The sequence below is a fragment of the Tenrec ecaudatus genome, chromosome 7 (genome assembly GCF_050624435.1).
Source record: "Tenrec ecaudatus isolate mTenEca1 chromosome 7, mTenEca1.hap1, whole genome shotgun sequence".
NCBI lineage: Eukaryota > Metazoa > Chordata > Mammalia > Afrosoricida > Tenrecidae > Tenrec > Tenrec ecaudatus.
The window spans coordinates 90,508,284-90,529,212 of NC_134536.1; the positions used below are offsets into that span (position 1 = coordinate 90,508,284).

At 38.1% G+C, this 20,929-nt stretch overlaps 1 protein-coding gene and 1 non-coding gene across 2 annotated transcripts in view; both read left to right on the forward strand.

Annotated features, from left to right (window-relative positions):
• SNAP91 (synaptosome associated protein 91) overlaps nt 1-20,929 on the forward strand; it is a 150,166-nt gene that overhangs the window by 99,401 nt on the left and 29,836 nt on the right. The window contains exons 21-22 of the mRNA XM_075554822.1: nt 14,847-14,981; nt 16,624-16,773. Of these exons, the coding sequence (XP_075410937.1) occupies nt 14,847-14,981; nt 16,624-16,773 (285 nt within the window). The remainder of the gene's footprint in view (nt 1-14,846; nt 14,982-16,623; nt 16,774-20,929) is intronic.
• LOC142454082 (small nucleolar RNA SNORA61) lies at nt 11,453-11,573 on the forward strand. Its single transcript, XR_012785611.1, has one exon. It is a non-coding gene; the product is annotated as a small nucleolar RNA SNORA61 (small nucleolar RNA).

Genomic DNA, 20,929 nt, shown 5'->3' on the forward strand with positions numbered 1-20,929 from the left:
GCCTGAAGTGACTTCTTCATGAAAATCTGTAATATCTGTAGTTGGGAGGTAAAATTCTGTCCTTAGCTTGTTCTGTCTACATTGAGTTTCTACTTACATCGAGGTACTCTAGTGCACAATGGGGGGTATGCAAACGCCACAGTCTGTACTGCTAGGATGCTCCAGACCTTGTTGCAAACAAATTGTTAGCCTGGCATGTTCAAGTAGGGCTGCTGCATCTTGAATCAAATTCATGAATTGTTTAAAAGTTTAATAGCATTCTAAATAGGAAAGTTCCACTTTGTGGACTTTGGCGAAGCAATTAAAGCCTTGATTCCAACCATACCTCTTTTTGACAGAAGACAGGACTTAGCCTAAACGTTCAGGTCTTAAAAATAAAAAAATTCTCTTAATCTTACAAAGAGGCATTCTTAAATATTTTACAAAAGGTCTTTGTATGTTTTGTTTGTTTGTTTGTTTGTTTGTTTTGAGAGAGAAAGAATTGTTCCTAGCATCATTTAATTCCCTCGGTCATTTCGCACATCCACATGAGACAGATTCCCTCTATCCTATCATTTCTCTGCAGAGCACTTGATTACCCCTGTATTTACTGTTGACACTCTCTTACTTTTTGCTGCATAACGGATAACTGGATAGATGCGTTTGGAAGTAGTGCTTCTGAACCTCAACCCGCACCTCAGGCTGCATCTAGTTCCTCAGCATCGGCAGACCTCCTGGCTGGTAATGAATTAAATTAAACTTAAATGACATTTTGTGGAAATTAAGTTTGGACTCACTTTTATAACAGATGTTTACATAAATTATAGGTTACATGTTTTCTTTCCTTTTCATGACATAAAATTGAAAAATAAGACAATGTGTAATAGAAGGTTGATTTTTTTTTTACATCCCTTGTCTCCTTGGATGTTTTTAATCTCCTTCCCTTTAAATTAGCAAGTTTATTATTGCTTGCTAAAAAGGTAATAACCTGACACAGCAATTTTTAATTGACTTGCACTGCTTATGTCTAAAAGGAAAAAAAGAAATGTAGGGGTGAATTTACAATGATGTGTTATAGTTGGTTCTATAATATGCGAATCACCATAGGAGGAATTGTTACAAATTTCTACCACTGGGTTGAAGCAGCTGCAACACATGCTTCTTTTTAAACAAAATGATCATTTCTTGATATCCAAAAAATTCACAGTTCCCAGTTTAACAAGACTGCTGCATGGAATAGGATACCACAAATTGTATAGGATTGTTGCTTATTGCCCATCGAGTATGAATACAATAAAAGAAACATTTAGTGGCTCCACAACAATAAAAGGAAAATGTTGGTATTTCTTAGAAACAAGGCAAACTGTACTTAGTCATAGCCACTGATACCAGAAATTATTATTTTTCCAAGGACTGCATCTTCCAGTGGCAAAAACCCACAGTCATGCATTTCAGGTTCAGGCCATCGATCACATTGACAAGCCACTGCTGGCTTACCAAGTTCTCGGTTCAGTTGAAAGGACACCTATTAGGTAGAACACCAGTAATATCACAGAGGCCTCAGAAACTTATATGGACCTTCCCATGTCCCTAGGCACCTCAAAACCAAACCAACAAACCCCTCACGGCCATATAATCCATTCTGACTCATAGTTAACCTGGAGGAACACTGTTTTGTCGTGAGGATAACGGCAGCCTGGGGAGAGACAGGTCACATTAGGATGTGGAAGCCACCTTGTCTGCAGGTCTCATTTCCAGAGGGCAGTGTGGAGAAAATTAGGTGACCCTGTTCCCTGGAGGACTCGGGACAGACTAGAGGATGTGGGAGAGCTACAAAACAGATACCCACACTTCATCCCGGATTATGGGCTATAGTATAAAAGTTTTTAATTTCCAGAGGGTAGAACTGACCCTGTCAGTTTTTTCTTCCTTGAAAAATGAGTGGTAGGTCACATAAGTTTGGGAACTTTTGACATAGAGTCTTTTTAATGTGTAATTCCCAGTTCTTCTCTTGCACGTTCTGTTTTAGAGAATACATTTTCTTCTTTGTTTTTATTTTCCTATTTAAGTACATTAACACGTAACATAAACAGGTATATATGGTTTTTAATGTGTAGGGTTTTTCCTAGGTGCCCTGGTGGTGTGGTGGTTACGTGTTGGGCTGCTAACCTCAAGGTCAGCAGTTCCAAACCACTATCTGCTCTGTGGGAGAAAGAGGCTTTCTACTCCCTTAAAGAATTACAGTTTCAGAAACCCACAGGGGCAGTTCTGAAACTACATGGTCACTGTAAGTCAGAATCAACTCAAATGCAGTGAGCTTGAGTTTTTTTTTTGGAAGGTGGTGTTGTTTTGCTAAAATAATCCTGGTAATTTATTTCATATACATGTAAAAGTTTTACTTACGTGGAGCAACCTCTTGTTTTTAACCTTACATAATGACCTAAGAAAAATTAAATTATTTTTTATCTTGATGAGTCTTCATTATTTGAGCCAGTTTTTCTTACTCCCCACTATTTTACTTATAGCTCCCACATTGGTTCAGGTCACAAAGCACCGGAAAGCCATGTCCTCTCTGAAGAACATAATAGAATATGGACGTAATTCTGTCCTACAAACTAGGAGTGAGTTTTCTAGCAAAAAAAGTGTGGCTTATTTTACATAATGTAAAATTACAACCACATGGACATGTGTAATCTATCTGAATGGCTAAGCAATATTGACTATTTGAGTTTTAGCATACATTTAAAAATTAGTATCAATGGTAACAAATATTTGGGACATTGTATTGTTTTAATAAGCCCTAACCAGTCAATTGTGAGTCATGTTCACCTTATGCAGGATTTATAAGATTGTAAATCTTTATAGGAGCTACAGACTCATATTTCTCCCACAGAGTGGCTGATTGGCTTCAATAAAACACATTGAGGTGAGCAATCAAACCCTTGTCCAACAATATCACCAGGCCTCCTCGTTTTGATAAGCAGTGAACCGAAGGGTGTGTGTGTGTGTGTGTGTGTGTGTGTGTGTGTGTGTGTGTGTGTCTAGAATGAGCGTCTGAAGATTCCACAGGCTATGGAAAGAAAACAGGAACTTTTTTATTATATGCAATTAATCATGGGTAATATGACCAGGTTTAAATTTAAAATTTGAACCAAACAGAAGGGGTTGGGGGAAACAGGACAAGTTGATTTTAAGAGTGTTCTCTAGAGCTTTATTGGTTTCCAGTAGTAGGACTCTTTTTGAAAAGGGAGGCAAAAAGAAAAAGAAAGGAAACACACAGACTGAGTAATGAGAGAAGATTTGGGGGTCCTGCAGGTTTCTTCACTGGACTGGGAACTCTTCTGTCATGCCTGTCAAGGGTCAATTTGCTTTTGAGGAATTAAATGTACATATAAATAACCAGGAAAAGGCAATACATATGTAAATATTTGGAATGAATTTTAGAGCTTTTTAAACCAAAAATTTAGAATCATCTTAATAATGGCAAAGTTTTCTCAAAAAGTGGTGTGTAGTTTAACCTTTCATGAGTGAATTATTTTCTATGTTGATTTTTTGTTGATACCCTATGTTTACAGTAATAAAAGGCACACTGAAATCAATAGGAGGTATATAAAAAAACTTTGGATGGATTTTGACTCAAATAGACTCATGGTAGGTCGGGTGAGATGAGTTCTATTTCTTCATATTCATGCCATTTCACAGGTTCCTGCCTGGTGGCACCACATAGTGTAACTGGGATGGCAGCTTCCCAAGAAACCTGAGAGGGGAAAATATAGATGGACTATATATGTTCCACAAATCATGAAAGGATTCAGTATAGAACACAGAGGCAAATAGTCTCAAAATTGGTATATCACTTTCCATTCAAATTTAAAGAACTACCAAATCAAATGCTCCATGAATTGTCTTACTGTCTTTCCACCTCTCAAGTTAAAATTTCAAGTTCTGTTTATTGTGCTCTTTATAATAAAACTAGAGAAAAATATCATATTGTATGGCCAGTGAGAGCAGATTAAAATCTCTGTGCTATGAGATTGTTAACATGTCACAGATGTTATTCATACCCCAGATGGAATCTGGCTGGAATTTTGAGTTTTAAGTGTATAACAGATAAAAGAAATGTTCATGTATACAGTGAGAAGTGTAGCTGTCAAAATTCTCTCAAGATATACTAACTGAGGGACAGGGGATGAGGGGACTGGCCCACATACCAGATGCCAGTATTTCCTACCGGCTGCTATTCAGGAACCTCAAGTGCCAAGAACCAGCCCCCAGATCGGTCCCAGATCAGTCCCCTGCAACATCAATGATCAGGCTCTGTGGCACCAGCATCCAGGCCCTGACTCAGCTCCTACCTCAGCACCAGTGAACAGGCTTCAAAGCAGAGCTCTCACCTCACCAGGAACCAAGCCTGGCTTAGCCCCTCCATGATGCCAATGACCAGGCCAGTTTGAACCTCCACAGTACCAGCAGGTAGGCCCGAACATGCCCCCTATCCTCCCCCATGGTGCTAGCAATGAAGCTCCAGAGGAGAACAACATAGTACTAGTGACCAAGCCCCTGTTCAGCCCCTGCAGCCCAGTGAACAGGACCAAGTCCCCCATAGCTCCAGCAAGCAATCTTGACTATGGTGCTGCTCCATGAGGCCCACACAGCCAAGCTGCCACCACCCCAGGTGTGCACCTGGCACTATGGTTCACCCAGGTCTTACGGACTACAGTTCTTGGATCAAGGAAAGAATCCATGTGAACAGATTCTTTTTTCTTTAATTACTAAGTCTTCTCTTTTAAATTTCTCCTCCTCAAAATCCTATTCTTAGATTTGTCTGTTTTTCTTTCATGTGAACTTTCCTGTTCTATATCTTTCTCTGTCTCTCAGGCCTCTCATTTTTTTCTCTTCTTCCTTCTCCTTTCTTGTTTATTTTGCTTTGAAGTTTCTGTTATTTTTTTTCCAGCACCGTCTGACAGAGTCAATTCCCCCTATAGGACAGAGCAGCCCTTCCAGCCAGCTAACAGACACACCACTAAAGTTGATTGCCGTTTACATTTTTAAAAAAAAAGAAGAAGAAAAAAATAAACAAACCATTGGGACAACAACCATATGCAAATGAATATTCTGAAGAAAAGACCCTGGACCTACCAGAAATAGATTTCATAAGAATGAAGTTTAGGTACTTTCAACAGGTGGGGGAAATTTTTGAGAGAACAGTGGAAAGAATAGAAAAACTAGAAATCCAACACCAAAATTGGATTGCAGAAGATAAATAATAAGGTAACAAAATTTGACAACATAGCAAAAGATCAGAGTAACCAAGCAGGAAAAGGAAGGCTCAATTCGCTTGAAGACAATGCCCTCAGATTGGTCCATAAGAGAAATAGTTGCAAACTAAGCAAAGGGATCTGAAGGAACTCTAAGAATTATGTGGGACATTATTATGATGAATCATATACATCTCATTGGGGTTTGGGAGCTAAAAGAAATAAAAACTATCTACAGAGGACATAATACAAGAAATCATTGATGAAATTTACCTTAATACCTTAAAAAGGAGAGAGAATGACAATCCAAAAGGCTAAAAGTTCCTACCTCCAGAGAGGACAGACCCCAAAAGAACGATATTGTGATATATTACAGTCAAACTGCAATTTCAAGGGAAAGGGGAGAATCCTGAGAGCAGGTAGGGGGAAAAGAACCTACAAAGGAAAGCAAAAAAAAAAAAACAAGCTCAATTTCTCTGCAGAAACTATACAAGACAATGAATGACATAAATAAAATTCTGGAAGGGGAAAAAAACCTGCCAATCAATAATCTTACACCCAGAAAAACTACTCAAATATGAAGGAGAAATAGAGGTACTTAAAGAAAAGAAGAAATTAAAGGTTTGTGAGAACAAGACAAGCATTACAAAAAAATATTAAAAGGAACACTTTGGACAGAAATCAACAGCATCAGCTGATAAACCTATAAATTAACATCCAATACAATACCATCCAGAAATCAACACATTGAAAATAGTATTCAAAATAACACAGAAACATAAGAAAAACAAAGAGATGAATAAAACCTCTCTCTCTCTCTCTCTCTCTCTCACACACACACACACACACACACACACACACACACACAGCAAAATGGTAGCAACTAACACACATGTATCAATAATGACTCTGAATGTCAGTCAATTAACTGCACCATGCAGGAGACAGGGATTAGCAGATTGGGTTAGATACAATACTCATCTATATGCAGACTATAAGAGTCACACTTTAGACACAAAGACAAAAATTGATTGAAGATCAAAGATAGAGAAAATTTTACCAAGCTAATGGCAGCCAAAGAAAGAAGCATAAATGGCAATGTTACGCTCTGATAAAATCGAATTCTAGACAAAACATCATGAGAGCTAAAAATAAAATAAAGGACACTACATAATAATTAAAGGATATATATCCATAATAAACATATGCAACCAATGAAAAATGCTCAAAATACATTAAACAAATTCTTGAAGAGAGAAATAGAAAATAGGGAAATAAAAGCAATACTTCAATACGCCACTCATGAAGAAAGTTCATCAGCGGGGAAAAATAATCTATAAAGAAGCGGAACTAAATAACTCCATTAACCTGCTCAACCTCCTGGACATACGCAGAGCGCTCTGTCCAACACCAACACAGTATACATTCTTATCTAATGTACATGGAGCATCGTCTAGACTAGATCATATGTTAAGTCACAAAGAAGACTTAATAAAAATAAGAGCTTGAGGTTCCACACTATATTTTCTGAGACCACAATGCTATAAAACTAGAACTAATAGAAAAAACGGGCAAAAAATCAAATGCAAGGAAACTGAACACTATTTAAAATAACTGGGTAACAGATGAAGTAAAAGATTAATTTTCTTAAATCCTTAAAACAAATGAGAACAAAACACAGTCTACCCAAAACTTTGGGACACAGCAAAAGCAGTCACCAGAGGGCAATTTATAATAGCAACATACACATGGAAAAAAGAGGAGCAAACCAATGAACACATAGATACAACAACAGATATGAACAACAAATAGAACATGGTCAACAAAATAAACTTTCAACAACCTTCAGAAGAAAATAAACCATAAAGATTAGAGAACAAATAAATAAATTGGAAAATGGGGAAAAAATAAGACATGAAGTTGAAGGTGACATCACAAGAGAACCAAGTGCAAGAAAAAGCATAACAACACATTACTAAAAAATATCATGTTCCAACAAATTTTAAAACCTAGATAAAATTGGAACATTTCTAGAGCCCTACATCTACCCAAATTAATGGAGAGTGAGGTAGGAAACCTCAAAAGACACCCCCCTCCAACAAAAGAAGTAGAGCAGATCATTTAAAAACTCCAAACCAAAAAATGCCCTAGACCAGATAGTTTCACTAGGGAGTTCTACCAAGTATTTGGAGAAGAGCTGACACCAAGTCTATACACACTGTTCCAGAGTATATAAAAAGACTGCAAAGCCCCAGCTCATTTTAGGAAGCAAGCCTAACCCAGATGCAAAGCCAGGCAAAGACACCACAAGGCTACAAACTACAGACCAATATCCCTCATGAACTTAGATGCAAAAAATTCTCAACAAAATCCTGGCTAATAGCATTAAACAATATAATAATAATAATACACTATTATCAAGTGGGCTTTGTACCAGGTATGCAAGTACAATTCAACATCAGAAAAGTAATCAATGTAATCCACCAAACAAAAGAAAAAATAGGGACCACATGATTATATCAATTGGTGCAGAAAAGGCACTTGACAATATCCAGTACTCAATCCTGATAAAAACACTAGCAAAAGAGGAATAAACAGGAAGTTTCTCAACACAATAAATGCAATGTATGAAAAAAACAGTTGCCAAAACGGCAAGGAAAAACCTGAAAGCCTTCCCTTTCGAACCAGAATCAGACAACGAAGCTCCTGTCACCAGCCTTCCTCAACATTGTGCAGGAAGACTTAACCAGAAGGTGAGACAACAAAAGAAATCAAAGAGACAATTGGGCAATGAAGAAGTTAAATTCTCACTATTTGCTAATATTATTTTATATGTAGTGTAAAAAAAAGAAAGCAAAAACTTATTTGGAAAGAATAAAAAATTCTGACAATATGGCAGGAGAGAAGATTAACACGTGCAAAAAAATCAATAAGATTTCTGTATACTGAGGAGAGTTCTGAAAACGAAATCAAGAAAACAGTACTCACACAAAAGATTAAATACTTATGAAAAAAACCTAACTAGAGAAACAAAAGACTTGTACAAAAAAATACTATAGAACAGTTTTATAGGAAACCAGAGACCTATATAAATGGAATAATATTACATGTTCATAGATAAATGAATGGAAAATACTACCCAAAAGCAATATATGACTATAGTGCTTGCCTAAATCCCAACTTCATGCTTTAAAGAAATGGGGAAAAAATTACTTTATGTGGAGAGGGGTGAAACTCAGGGTAAACATAGAACTTCTTAGAAAGATTAGTCACAGGCCTCTCACTATCTGATGTCAAAACGATTAAAGAGTAATAGTAGTCAAAATAGCCTAGTACTGGTACAATGATCGGTCCATAGACAATTGAAGAGGAAAGAAAACCCAGAAATACATCACTCTAAAGAAAACTGGTCTTTGAAGAAGGGTTGAGACATTAAATGGGGAAAGACTGGCTTTTCAAAAGACAGTGCTAGTAAAATTGAATCTCCATCTTCAGAAGAATGAAAGTGAACCCATACCTCACCCTAAGTACAAAAATGAACTCAAGTTGAATCAAAGACCTAAATGTAAATCCTAGCTCTATAAAGATCATCAATGAGAAAGAAGACACGTTTAAGGACCCTATTACAGGACACGGATATGCTGACTTAGATAACCAAGGAAGCACACATAGAAAGTAATAGATGACTGGGACCTACTAAAAAATAAGACATATTTCATTGAGTAAATCTGCCACACCAGGCCTCTGTAGAGTGTTGAAAAGCAAGGAGGTTACTTTGAGGACTAAGGCCTGCTACAAACCGTCATTACATCTTGAATTGTTTCATGCATGTGAAAATTGAACATTGAATAAGGAATATCGAGGGAAAATGGATACGTTTGAACTCTGGTATTAGAAAAGAATATTGAAAGTGCCATAGACTGCCAAAGAACAAGAAGCTCTGTCTTGGAGGAAGTATAGCACTAATGTTCCCTAAAGGCAAGGGTGGCCAAACTTTGTCTCAAATACTTTGGATGTGTTGTCAGGAGAGGCCAGTCCCTGGAGAAGGACATCATACTTGGGAAAGTGAAGGGGCAGTCAGAAAGAGAAGACTCTTGGCGAGATTAACTGACACAGTGGCTGAAGGCTTTCAGTGAGATCAATTGACATGGGTGCAGAAGGGAGGGAAAAAATGAGCTGGTACCAAGGGCTCAAGTAGAAAGAAAATATTTTGAAAAGGATGATGGCAATGTGTATAAATGTGCTTGATACAATGTATGGATTGCTATAAGAGCTGAAGGAACCCCCAACAAAATGATTTTTGTAATGAAAAAGCAAAGGGCTGGGCAGACATACAGTGCCCTGTTTATGTGAAAATCGGATTATGCATAAATAAATGGATATTTTGTGTCTGAAAACAAAAAAGGATCATTTGACACAATGGCTGAAGCTCTCAATGAGACTGATCGACTCAATGGCTGCAACAATGGACTCAAACATAGGAGCCACTGTGAGGATGGCTCAGGCTCAGGTGGTGTTTCCTTGGTGTACATGGGGGCTCTATCTACGGCACTTAAGAACAACATGTGCACCAAAAAGCTTCCTCTAAAGAGTTCAAAGAGAAATATTCAGCAATGGACACAATGGACAAAGAACTAATCTCTAAAGCAAATAGAAAACTGCAATATCTCAATAAGGGAAAAAACAATGAACAATCCATTTCAAATGTGGACAAAGGACATGAGACGGATCACTGGAAATAACATTCAAATGGCTAACAAAACACTTGGGGGGGAAAAGCTCATGATCATTGGCCATCCAGGTGATGCAAATCAAAACAACTGTGAGATTATCTAAAACCAACAATGACAGCCCAATTCAAAAAAATCAGAAAACAACAAATGCAAATGTGACAGATAGGAGGATAGTGGTATCCTCATACACAATAAGTAGGTCTGTAAATATGTATAATCATTGTGGAATGCTACCACAAACAACTGGGAATGAAAATCCCATCTGACCCAGCAATATCTCTTCTGATTATATACCCTAAAGAAGAAGAGTAACATGGATAAACACATGCTCCCATGTTCTTCACAGCACTGTCTTTGTGTCCTTCCATCATAGATACAGGTAGTCTGGAATGAATGTTTCCCTAATGTGCCATACTCAATTCTATGGTCTAATCATTGGATGCTAACCATAAGGTCAGCAGTTCAAATCCAGCAGCCTCTCCTCAGGAGACCGACGATGCTGTCTGCTCCCCCAAGGATTTACAGTCTCAGAGATCCTAGAAAGGGCTAGCTACTATGAGTCTGAATCTACCCAGAGGCAATTCATTGCCTTAGGTGCCCTCTGACCCAAAGGAAGAGAAGACTGCGGGCAACCTTCACAAGGCCCTCTACTGTGGCACATGCTCTGCTAACCACATCACACTGACTTCTTATCAGTGCCACAAAACTCCTTGAATGGAATTTAAAATACAAAAATGTTCAGTCTGAAATTAATAATATACGACTTCCCCTAAATGCGAAGGTCTGCAGAAAACCAATCCCACCCATTTTGCGTGGGGGTGGGAAACAGCCTGGACATTTTCAGACAAAGATTCTATTCATCTATTCATCTTTACTCTAGGTATACTGACGATTTATCTTAGCAGGTGGAATATATTGACAACTAATTGTACCATTGAGAATGATGAAATTCTATCATCTTTAGGTATTTAGCATACTAAAGCAAATGTGAGTGTGGAGGCGGTATGTGTGGGAGTGTATTTATCTACCAACAGTTTTAAAATTTGATTCTTCCAACCCAAATGATGTGACTTGATAGCTAGACTGTGACTGTCAGTTGTGATGTGTCTATCAATAGAACTTCACAAGTGTGGAGGCTGTCTCCCTCTAGACACTTTCCTCATCTGCAGTGAAAGGAAGAGGCACTGTGTCTGTGGATGGGTTATCACTTGAACGTTAGCAATTCAATTGTAATATAGAAAAAGTCTAATGAATTTTCCAGAGAGCCAACAACCTCCTGATTACTACCTTGTTCTCAATTCCATAAGACGTCTTCCTTATCATAGTTTAGAGTCACCGAGAAAGATAAATGGTATAGGTTTCATTTCTTACCGTTATTCCAGTTTAGAAAACTTTCAGTTCCTTCTAGGCAGAATATCCCAGACTCTTTATTAAGGGCTGATATTTTTCTGTTTAGTTCTTCCTTTAGAATAAATAGATGTGACCCTCCAGTTCCCTTTCCCATCGGATCAAAACACTGGTCTGGGTGGTCGTAAAAGGAGGAAAAGAAACATTGAAGCCCGCCCCTCAGTGCTCTTGGAGCCTGGGCTAGTTTCAGACAGGGTAAAAAAAAAAAAAAAGAATAAATAGATGTGTTGTTGTTTTCTTTAAGATAATCAGTTGGTCATTTTATATCGCTTTATAGTTGGGGTGAGTCTAGGTTTATGGGAGGAACTACTCCATACGAAGTTAGTGTAATGGAAAGTCATCTTGTCATGTGTCTCTCATATTCATAGCTTTAAGAAGGGTACAACCCTGTCACTTCTCCTGGCTGTGGGGAAGAGCCTCATAAGCTCTGGGAAATTCTTATTTAGAATTCTAGCTCTATGATTTGCCCTCATTGTGACCTTGAATAGATATTGAACTTTTCTGGCCAACAAGTTTCTTCATCTATGAAAACCTGTGGTGGTGTTGTAGGGTTAAATGAGCTAATACATGTTTTAAGTTGAACCATATAAAATTACTGTTTTTGTTGGTCCAAATGGTCAAATACCAGCAATGTATATAGTTTACATTTTCACCCTAAGTGAACGCTTAGAACAGTGCCTGACACTTCGTGAGCTCCGTGTCAATGTGAGCTTTATGTTTTAGACCTGATTTAGAGAAGACCCCATTTCTTTTTCAGTGAAGAGGGTTATTTATTCACCTGTGTGTGAGATATTTATTTTATCAGACAGTGAAATGCAGTATCACTAAACAGATGAGCCCTGTATAAATACAGATTGTTTTTCACTCTTCCTACGATTGAATCCTAGTGTTTTAACCTCTCCTAGAGTGACTGCCCCCAGTCACAGAATGACAAGATTGAATCAGATGATTGTAAGGACCTTCCCAGCACTGATATTGCAATAATTCTGGAATAAATTATTTTCTCCTCATCCATGTTTTAAGAAACTGTTTAGTCAAGTTCAAATAAATTCCTTCCCACATTATACTCAGTGACCTTGGAGCAAGCATTCTCACAAGCCTAGATGAATAAAAACTGAAAAGTGATATTAACCAATTCATTATCTTAAAGAAAAATATCAACTGCTGTTCCTCAAAACCATAGGTTCCCAAACTTGGCCGACCACCCCTTTTCAGGACAAACAATAATACTCAATGGCCTCCTGACAATTGAATACTTTTGTACTATAATCCATACTCCAGGATAAAGGGTAGCAGATTACTGCTTTTGCAAGCCTCTCCCCGCACACCCCCAGTCCCCGCCCCACTGGGTCATTGCAGCACCCCTAGGGGGCGGTGTTACCCTTTTGGGAAACAATACAGTGAACTAAACTTTATTCAAGCGTATTCAGTTCAAATTCAGTGTCCACATTCATCTGTAAAAAGAGCCACACCACAGAACAATCTCCTAAATTAACCATGACGATCTTCCAACTAAAATAAAAGGTATTAACAGCCATTGATTTTCACTACTTAAAACTAAAACAATCATTGTCACAAAAATAATTACTTTTGGTTCATCTTTGCTTCATAATAAGATTAAGGCATTCAATAATCTCTTTTCTGCCGAAGGAGAGTTAAATGGTAAGTATTCCATTCAATTACTCAGTTGTTCAAAGTAGACTAGTGACCATCATCTGATAAATTAACACTTTCCCCAAATAGCAATATTTCCATACAAAAATGTAAGAATAGCCTCAATCCATGTTATGTCACTTCCAGAAACAGTTAATTTAGAAAGTAGAAACTAAAAGTCTTAGAAGTCATTTTACAAATTATGAACTGATGTTATGTAAGGACAATTAAGAATTAAAAAAAAAAAAACCTTTCTTGATTTATGAACCGCTTGTAGGCTCTTTCTGCACTTGAAAGGACTGTACTCCCTGTCTGAGGAGTCCTGGGGGTGTAGTGGTTACTCACTGGGCTGCTGATGGCAAGATCAGCAATTTGAAACTACCAACCACTCAGTCTCCAGGAGAAAGATGAGACCTTCGACTCATTAAAGAGTCACCATCTCAGAAATCTACAGGGAACTCTGCTCTGTCTTACAGAGTCGCTATGAACACACATCGACTCTATGACAGTGAGATATTCCCAATCTAAGAAGGACTTCTAATAGTACTATGAGTGGCTTCCAAAAGTTCAAGGAAATAATCCTTTATCCTTAAATGCACATTTCCCCAAATATTCTGAGCCCCTCATGCATTCTCATCTTTGGTGGTTGCATAACTTTGGACAGATGTAACTGCAGAGTTGCCTGTGATTCTGCTGCTTTCTATGGAATGAAGGACATTATTCCAGCCTTCAAAAAACAAATATTTAAAAGTTTGATTACATTAATTTTATTGCTCATCTTTTAATTCAAAATTGTCCTTCCTTCAATAAATATTAAATTAGTGCTTTAGGCATTGTGCTGAATCTTAATGGAAAGAATAGTATGAGAAGATGTCATTCCTGACCGTCAAAGCCAGCCCTGGGAGGATAAAGTGTGTTTGGAGTAGGATGGAGAAATGCTCCAGGTGAGGCTACCGAGCCAAAGCGCATAGCTCAGTGAAGGCGTGGGGTCTCCATACAGCAATGGGAGGCTGCATGTCCTCATGCTGATACCGACACATATGAAGAGATGGATTATGTCTGCAGACTCCTTCTCAGCGGTGGAGAGGGAGGCAATGGGCAGAGACAAGAATGTGTGAGTGCTGTACAAAGGAATTTGCACACAGCTATAAAAAGTTTGCTGAGCCAATGAGGATTTTCGAGAAGTTCGCCAAATGCACTCAAATACTCTCACTGGCTGCACGGCAGAGACTCGATCCAGCCAAGTCCAGGCGAGAGATGGGCTTCTAGGCACCAGGTGGCTCTTCATGGAAGCTAAACAGCTGTGCTGGGGAGCCTGAATGCAGGCTTAACAATGGGGTCAGAAAGACACTAAAAAAGATTTGGTGGCAGAGAACATATGTATTTTTCTGTTTTATTATTATACTGCTCCAATGTGTGCAAATAAACACTTTCCAGCTACTTGGCATTTGATTCAAAGGGACAAAATTCAAATGTCATTAAGAATAAGTAATTGCATTTTAACCCGAGAATGAACTTCTTCGCCCCATGTGCCCCATGTAATAAAAGGTTTGGTTGCCCGGGGTTCTCATCATAATGGTCTGTACTCTTCAGTGCTATCTTATTTCTAATTAACATATTGCATCTTCTATTAAAGTACATCAGATGTCAAGATCTTGAATAACTTTTCAAAACTTCCCAGATTTCCCTGACTTCTCATCCATGTGTTTTCCATTCCTTTTAGACTTTCTATGACTTTCTTTAATTCTGTTTGTATGGACCTTTCCCCATCTCTACTTATTTTGGCTTATATTTTTCCGGAACTTTTTTCTTTCAGGATTTGGGGGTACTTTCATGGCCCCTTCTCCATCACCAGTGACTCCAGCTCAGAATAACCTTTTACAACCCAATTTTGAAGCCGCTTTTGGGACAACGCCTTCGACTTCCAGCAGCAGCTCATTTGATCCATCAGGTGAGGCAGTGGTAGTCAAACACCCTTTCTATTGGTTTTGGTAAATAAAATGCCTCATTGCAGGTTAGTAAGGGATCAGGAAATGTACAAGCAAATGTGGAGTGGTCTCCTAATTTAAATTTAAAATATATCTATACGTGTCTTTTTCATTCTGTAACTAGAATAAATCTTGGGTTTTTTTTTTTTTTGGTAGCTTTAAGAGTAGCCTACAATCCCTTTCAGCGTTTCTATTAATTTTTAGCTGAAATCTAACTTAACACGCACACCATTTGTTTGCATGAGCTTAACATGCACGCAGTTTAGTGATGGTGAAGGGAAAACACCTACTTTGTCCTGGATCTTTGTAGAGTATCTGAATGTGTGGGCACTCCCCTGCTCTTGCTTATGCCCCTCTGAAGCTTGCATGGCCCTCGGTTTTATGAAGTTGAGACACACAGTACTCTTTGCCTGCCTCTAACCTTTCATCATGCGGTCATTTTGTCTGTATTCTCTTCCATCCTACTCTCCCCATGCTGGCTCCTTACTACAAATTTTCAATTGGTGAGTTTTTGGCAATTAAATGTGTTTCAGAAACACCCTAAATATATCCCTGCCTGACAATTTGGTTGCTTCTACTGCCAGCGCCTCGTTGAATGCTGTCCTTTTCCAATTTAGAATTACTGTATGGTAGCATTTATAGTATGTGTATGTAGTGTTTCAGATGATGTTTAATAACACAAAACCTCATTTGACCAATTAAGATATTAACAGTGTCTTATTTGAATCGTGTGAGTCTGCATTTTTGACTGGTCTTGCTATATTCTAGGAACTGGACATTACCAAGTGGTGATTTTTCATGTGATTAATAACTACCAATGATGCCATAGGATTCCTACACATTAAATAATGTTCACTTTAACTATACCCTTAAAGGTAGAACCAAAGTGATTTACTGTAATGAAACAAACCCCAAAAAATCAAAAGTATTTCTTATAAAATATGGCCCATTGCTTTTCCGACACTCATTCCTAGGTGCTTACCACTAGACCAATTTTTATAATGACTTGAATTTCATAGGAAACTAGGAGAATTGATTCTTTTTCTCATTAAAAAATAAGTAAATATTTCAACTTAGCAGAGAAAATTATTAGATTCTGCCATAAATCACCACTATTCGATCCCAAAGTGCTTCAGTGGTTTTAAAAGTAATGATGGGTACCATTTATTGAGTGCCTGTCCCGGATAAGTATGATAATGAAGAGATAGCATGTATGATCTGATCTAGCTTCACGGCAAAGTCATGTGCATTAGTGGCGCTGTCCCCATCTGCAGGTGAGAGTAATTGATCAAAGTCAGCGAGGCAAATGGCCAAATCGGAGCACAGTTCTGGCTCCACAGTCTGCTCTTTTCTGTACATCATCCAGAACTTTTGTCCATCTTTGTCCATGGTCATTAGTATTTCCATACTCTGGGGTAAACATATGTAGACATTAGACATGTCCTTCTGGGGTCTGTAGTTGTGGAAAATGTGAACTCCATGCCTTCTTTTATGATGTCACATATTCATTTGTTCTGTAATTCCTCAAAAGATGAGTTAACATGCATTTTTGCCCGTAGGCTTTTGTTTCTCCGTTGTTCTGAACTTGGTCTGTTTGATTTCCAGTGTTTGACGGCCTAGGTGATCTTCTGATGCCAACAATGGCACCCACCGGGCAGCCTGCGCCTGTGCCAGTGGTACCACCCAGTCCCGCAATGGCCGCAAGCAAAGCCCTTGGGAGTGATCTTGATTCATCTCTTGCCAGCTTAGTAGGCAGTGAGTAATGGAGTTGTCATTAACTGAAATATCTGAATTGTTTCTGTATCCTCTCACATGTTTTGTTTCCAGATTTGGAAATAGGTTCTCTGACTAAGTGTGTCAAGAAGGAGTCAGGGGTTCTTAGTGCAAACCCAGAGAAATTCCGTGCGAGACAAGGAGTCCCTGTGCCATTGTCTACCACTAAAGCCATTTTTAATCGAAATGACCAAAGGTTAAATTAGGGAGCACATACAAATGTAAAATACTGTGCAATATGTGTAATAAGTACTTAATTTTACATTTTCATTTGGAAGTCAGAACAGAGAATGACTTATTTTGGATCCTTTTTCCAGTTCATATCCAATGGCTACCAGTTGAGCATTCTAGTGGGTATGTTTATCTAGTACCATGTGTTGTTCTAGGCTCCAGAGACAAATCAGTGAACAAAACAGAAACCTCGTTTCCTATGAAGCTAGGAAGGGCACACACAAACCTAAAGCTCAATAGATAACATTTGCATTGCACTGTATCGTGAGTGCCATGTTCTGAGGGGGAAGTGGATCAGGAAAATGTGCCTTGGGGTCCTGCCAAGTGGGGGCTGGAGTAAGTATCACTGAGGAGATAAGGGGGTAAAGAGAAATGGGTGAACCATGTGGATTTCAGAAGGAGAATCTTTGCTATAGAAAAGGCACCAGGGCAGCAGATTGCCTATCATGTCCAAGAAATAAAAAAAAATAGTGACTGAAGCTGAATACGTACCCTATATACTCGAGTATAAGCCAACCCGAATATCAGCCGAAGCACCCAATTTTACCACAAAGCTGCATAAAAAATGTATTGAAAACCTTGGCTTCTACTTGAGTATGCACAGTAATTGGGGGCATCCCAGGAGATATGGACAGAGGGTTGTGGCACACAACAGTAATGTAGGAGCCTGTAGGGCTGTTGTTTTTTTTACAGATTTGTCTTTGCTTTTAACTCTGAATTTGGTTTTCTGTTACGGAAAATGGGTTTGGCATTCAGATATTTTTCATTTTTCGCAAGGCGATATTCGAAAATTAGCAGATCACTGACCTGTGTGACTTCTTTTTCTACTCATTTTCCAGTAGAGAACTTCGTCTCTTGCATTTATTGTCCTGGGTCTGGCATACATGAAAATGCTAGTGGTTTGGTTTATTGGTTGTAGTGTTTTATTCTTAATCAGGTGGAGCCTCAAAGTACTTTCATGAGGTTTATCTGAATAATTCTGCCCAGAGTGAAATTTGTTATCGCTGATGCACAGTTTGCAGTGCGGATAGGTGTTAGTGGATTTCCTTATGTATTGCCACCCTGGCTCCCCTTCAGAAAACAGGGACTTGTGTTCCAGTTGTTATATGTGGGCATATAACCCTCTGCAGTCAACTCCCTTGGAGAACTGTCTCAGCTAAAGAAAACTGCCTCACCTCTCAGTGAGCTCCAGGGGCTGCGTGATCAGGGGATGTAGAGACCGCTCCTGCTGCTCGGTCTTGGCGAGGCTCTAACCAACAAGGTCATCTGCAGAAGTGCTCACTAGGAAGTGCAGACTCATACCTGGAGGCTGTCAGGAGACTAGACCTCTCCCTAGTAAAGGACGATTTAGCTGCTGAAAAGTGCTTTATTAGATTATATAAAATTCCTACAAGTTGTCGTAAGGGTGTTTAGAAAATGAAGACATATTTAAGAAAATAATAATGTAAATAAACACTGTATCTTTACACGGTAACACATGCTATGCATCTTTATGCCAACCATGCCTTCCCTCCACGAGATATGTTCATAAGCATGCTATGCTGATGTTTACAGCAGCATGGAAAAGAGCACACGCACTTCGGAAAATACTTCACAGAGGGAGAGCTGTGGTTGGCTAAAAATGTATAACACATGTATTTTATCTATAAAAATGATAATGTTTGTCATAGAGTTGTTAGATCCTATTATAAAATTGACATAAATAATTTTAAAGACAGTGAGAATATTGTGTGGCAACATAGGAGGAATAGAGAAACAATAGGATGTGAGACATAAAAATGAAAATGCCGAGCATAAATACAACAATAGCAATAACAACGTGAAATGGGACTGAATTAAACAATACCATCAAAAGACAGAGATTGTCAGATTGGATTAAAAATACAATCTACACAAGTACATGTCCTTTACAGGAGACAAACTTTCTATTCAAAGATATAAACAGAGTCAACCAACAAAGATGGGCAAAGGAATACCACGCAAACAGCCAACTATGAGAAAGTTGCAGTGGCTTTATCATCAGGAAAAATGCACTTAAAAAACATTAGAGAGTAAGAAAGAAATTTTCTAGTGACAAAATGGTCAGCTTATCAGGAAGAAATGCAAATACTAACATTTTTAGACTATATAACAACTCAAAATATGCCAGAGTTGATTCTAATGCATAGCAACCCTGTGAGACAGAGCGGACCGTCCTCTGGGTTTCGGAGGCAGTGCAGACCTTATGAGAGCAGACAGCCTCTTTCTCCCTTGCAGTGCCTAATAGTTTCGAACTTCTGAGCTTGCAGTTAGCAGGCCAATGTATAATCCACTACATCACCAGAGCTCCTTGTACAAGAATCCAAAATTTATGAAGCCAAAACTTACAGAATTGAAGGTAAAATTAGACTACTCAAATATAATAGTTGGAAATGTCAATACCCTACATTTATTAATAGAAAAACTAAACAGAAAACCAGCAAAAATAAAATAGAACACTTGAACAAAACTGTAAAGCCTTAGACTTAACAGAAATCATCAGAGCACCCTACCTATAAATACCACATACACATTTTCCCCCAAGGCATATAGGTCATTCTCTAGACTAGACCCTAATTTAGGTCACAATTTAAGTCTGAATAAACTAAAAGGTTTGGAAACTGTATGAAGCACGTTCTCCTACCACAGCTAAATGAAGTTCAATCAATAATATAAGGATATTTTAGAAATTGACAAATATTTAGAAATTGAATAGCATACTCATAGAATCAAAGAAAAATGTATAAGAGACATTAGGGAATAATTTCATATGTGTAAAATTTTAAAAACAACATACTAAAATTCTTGGAATGCAGTTAGAGTAGTATTTAAGGGGAAATCTATAGCCTATATTTTTAAAAATAAAAATATTAAGTGAGTAATCTAAGCTTGGACAGTAAAATATAGAAAATATAGAGCTAAACAAAAATCAACCATTCAGAAGGAAAGAATAAAGCTTAGAGTAGAAACAAATGGAATAAGATAATAGAAAAAAGGGAAGAAACAAAATTCTTTGAAAAGATCAACCAAATTGACAAGCATATAGGTAGACTGGCCAGGAAAAAAATGAAAGACTCAAATTACACAAACCAGGAATGAAACTATATGGCTATTACTCTCAACTTTAAAGAAATTCTAAACATATTATAAGGAAATATTATGAACGATTACCTGCCCAAAAGTTGGATAAGCTACATGAAATAGACACACTCCTAGAAAGACACAAGCAATCAAAACTAACTCAATTAGAAATAGAAAATTTGAAAAGACCTATAGCAAAAGATTAATTAATAATAATAATAGTTCTTTTAGGAAAAAAACAAATCTTTCACAAAAAAGAGCTCAGACCAAGGGGAATGGAGCAACAAGTCCCCAGGGAATACCAAAAATAGACGTTGGGGCCAGGGTGTGGCACCCCATCCAACTCAACTAGAAAACACTCCTAAAGGTCAACAAACAGACCCTGATCTATTTACAGGATTTTTTTTGTTATTGTTGGGTTTGTTGTTATTGTTTTGTTTTGCTCTGTCTTGTTTTTTGTGAATATTATTATCTCTGCAGGTCTACCTACATAAGATAGATGGGATAAACAATCTGGAGGAGAAATCGGTTGGGGGAACGGAGGGGACATGGGATATGGGAAGGAGAGAAAGTGGTGTTAAAAAACCCAGGGACAAAGGAATAACAAGTGATACAAAATCGATGGTGAGAAGGGTGTAGGAGACCTGGTAGGGCAGGATCAAGGTTAATGTAACCAAGAGGAATTACTGAAACCCAAATGAAGGCTGAGCATGATAGTGCGACAAGAGGAAAGTACAAGGAAATAGAGGAAAGAACTAGGAGGCAAAGGGCATTTATAGAGGTCTAAATACAGGCATGTACATATGTA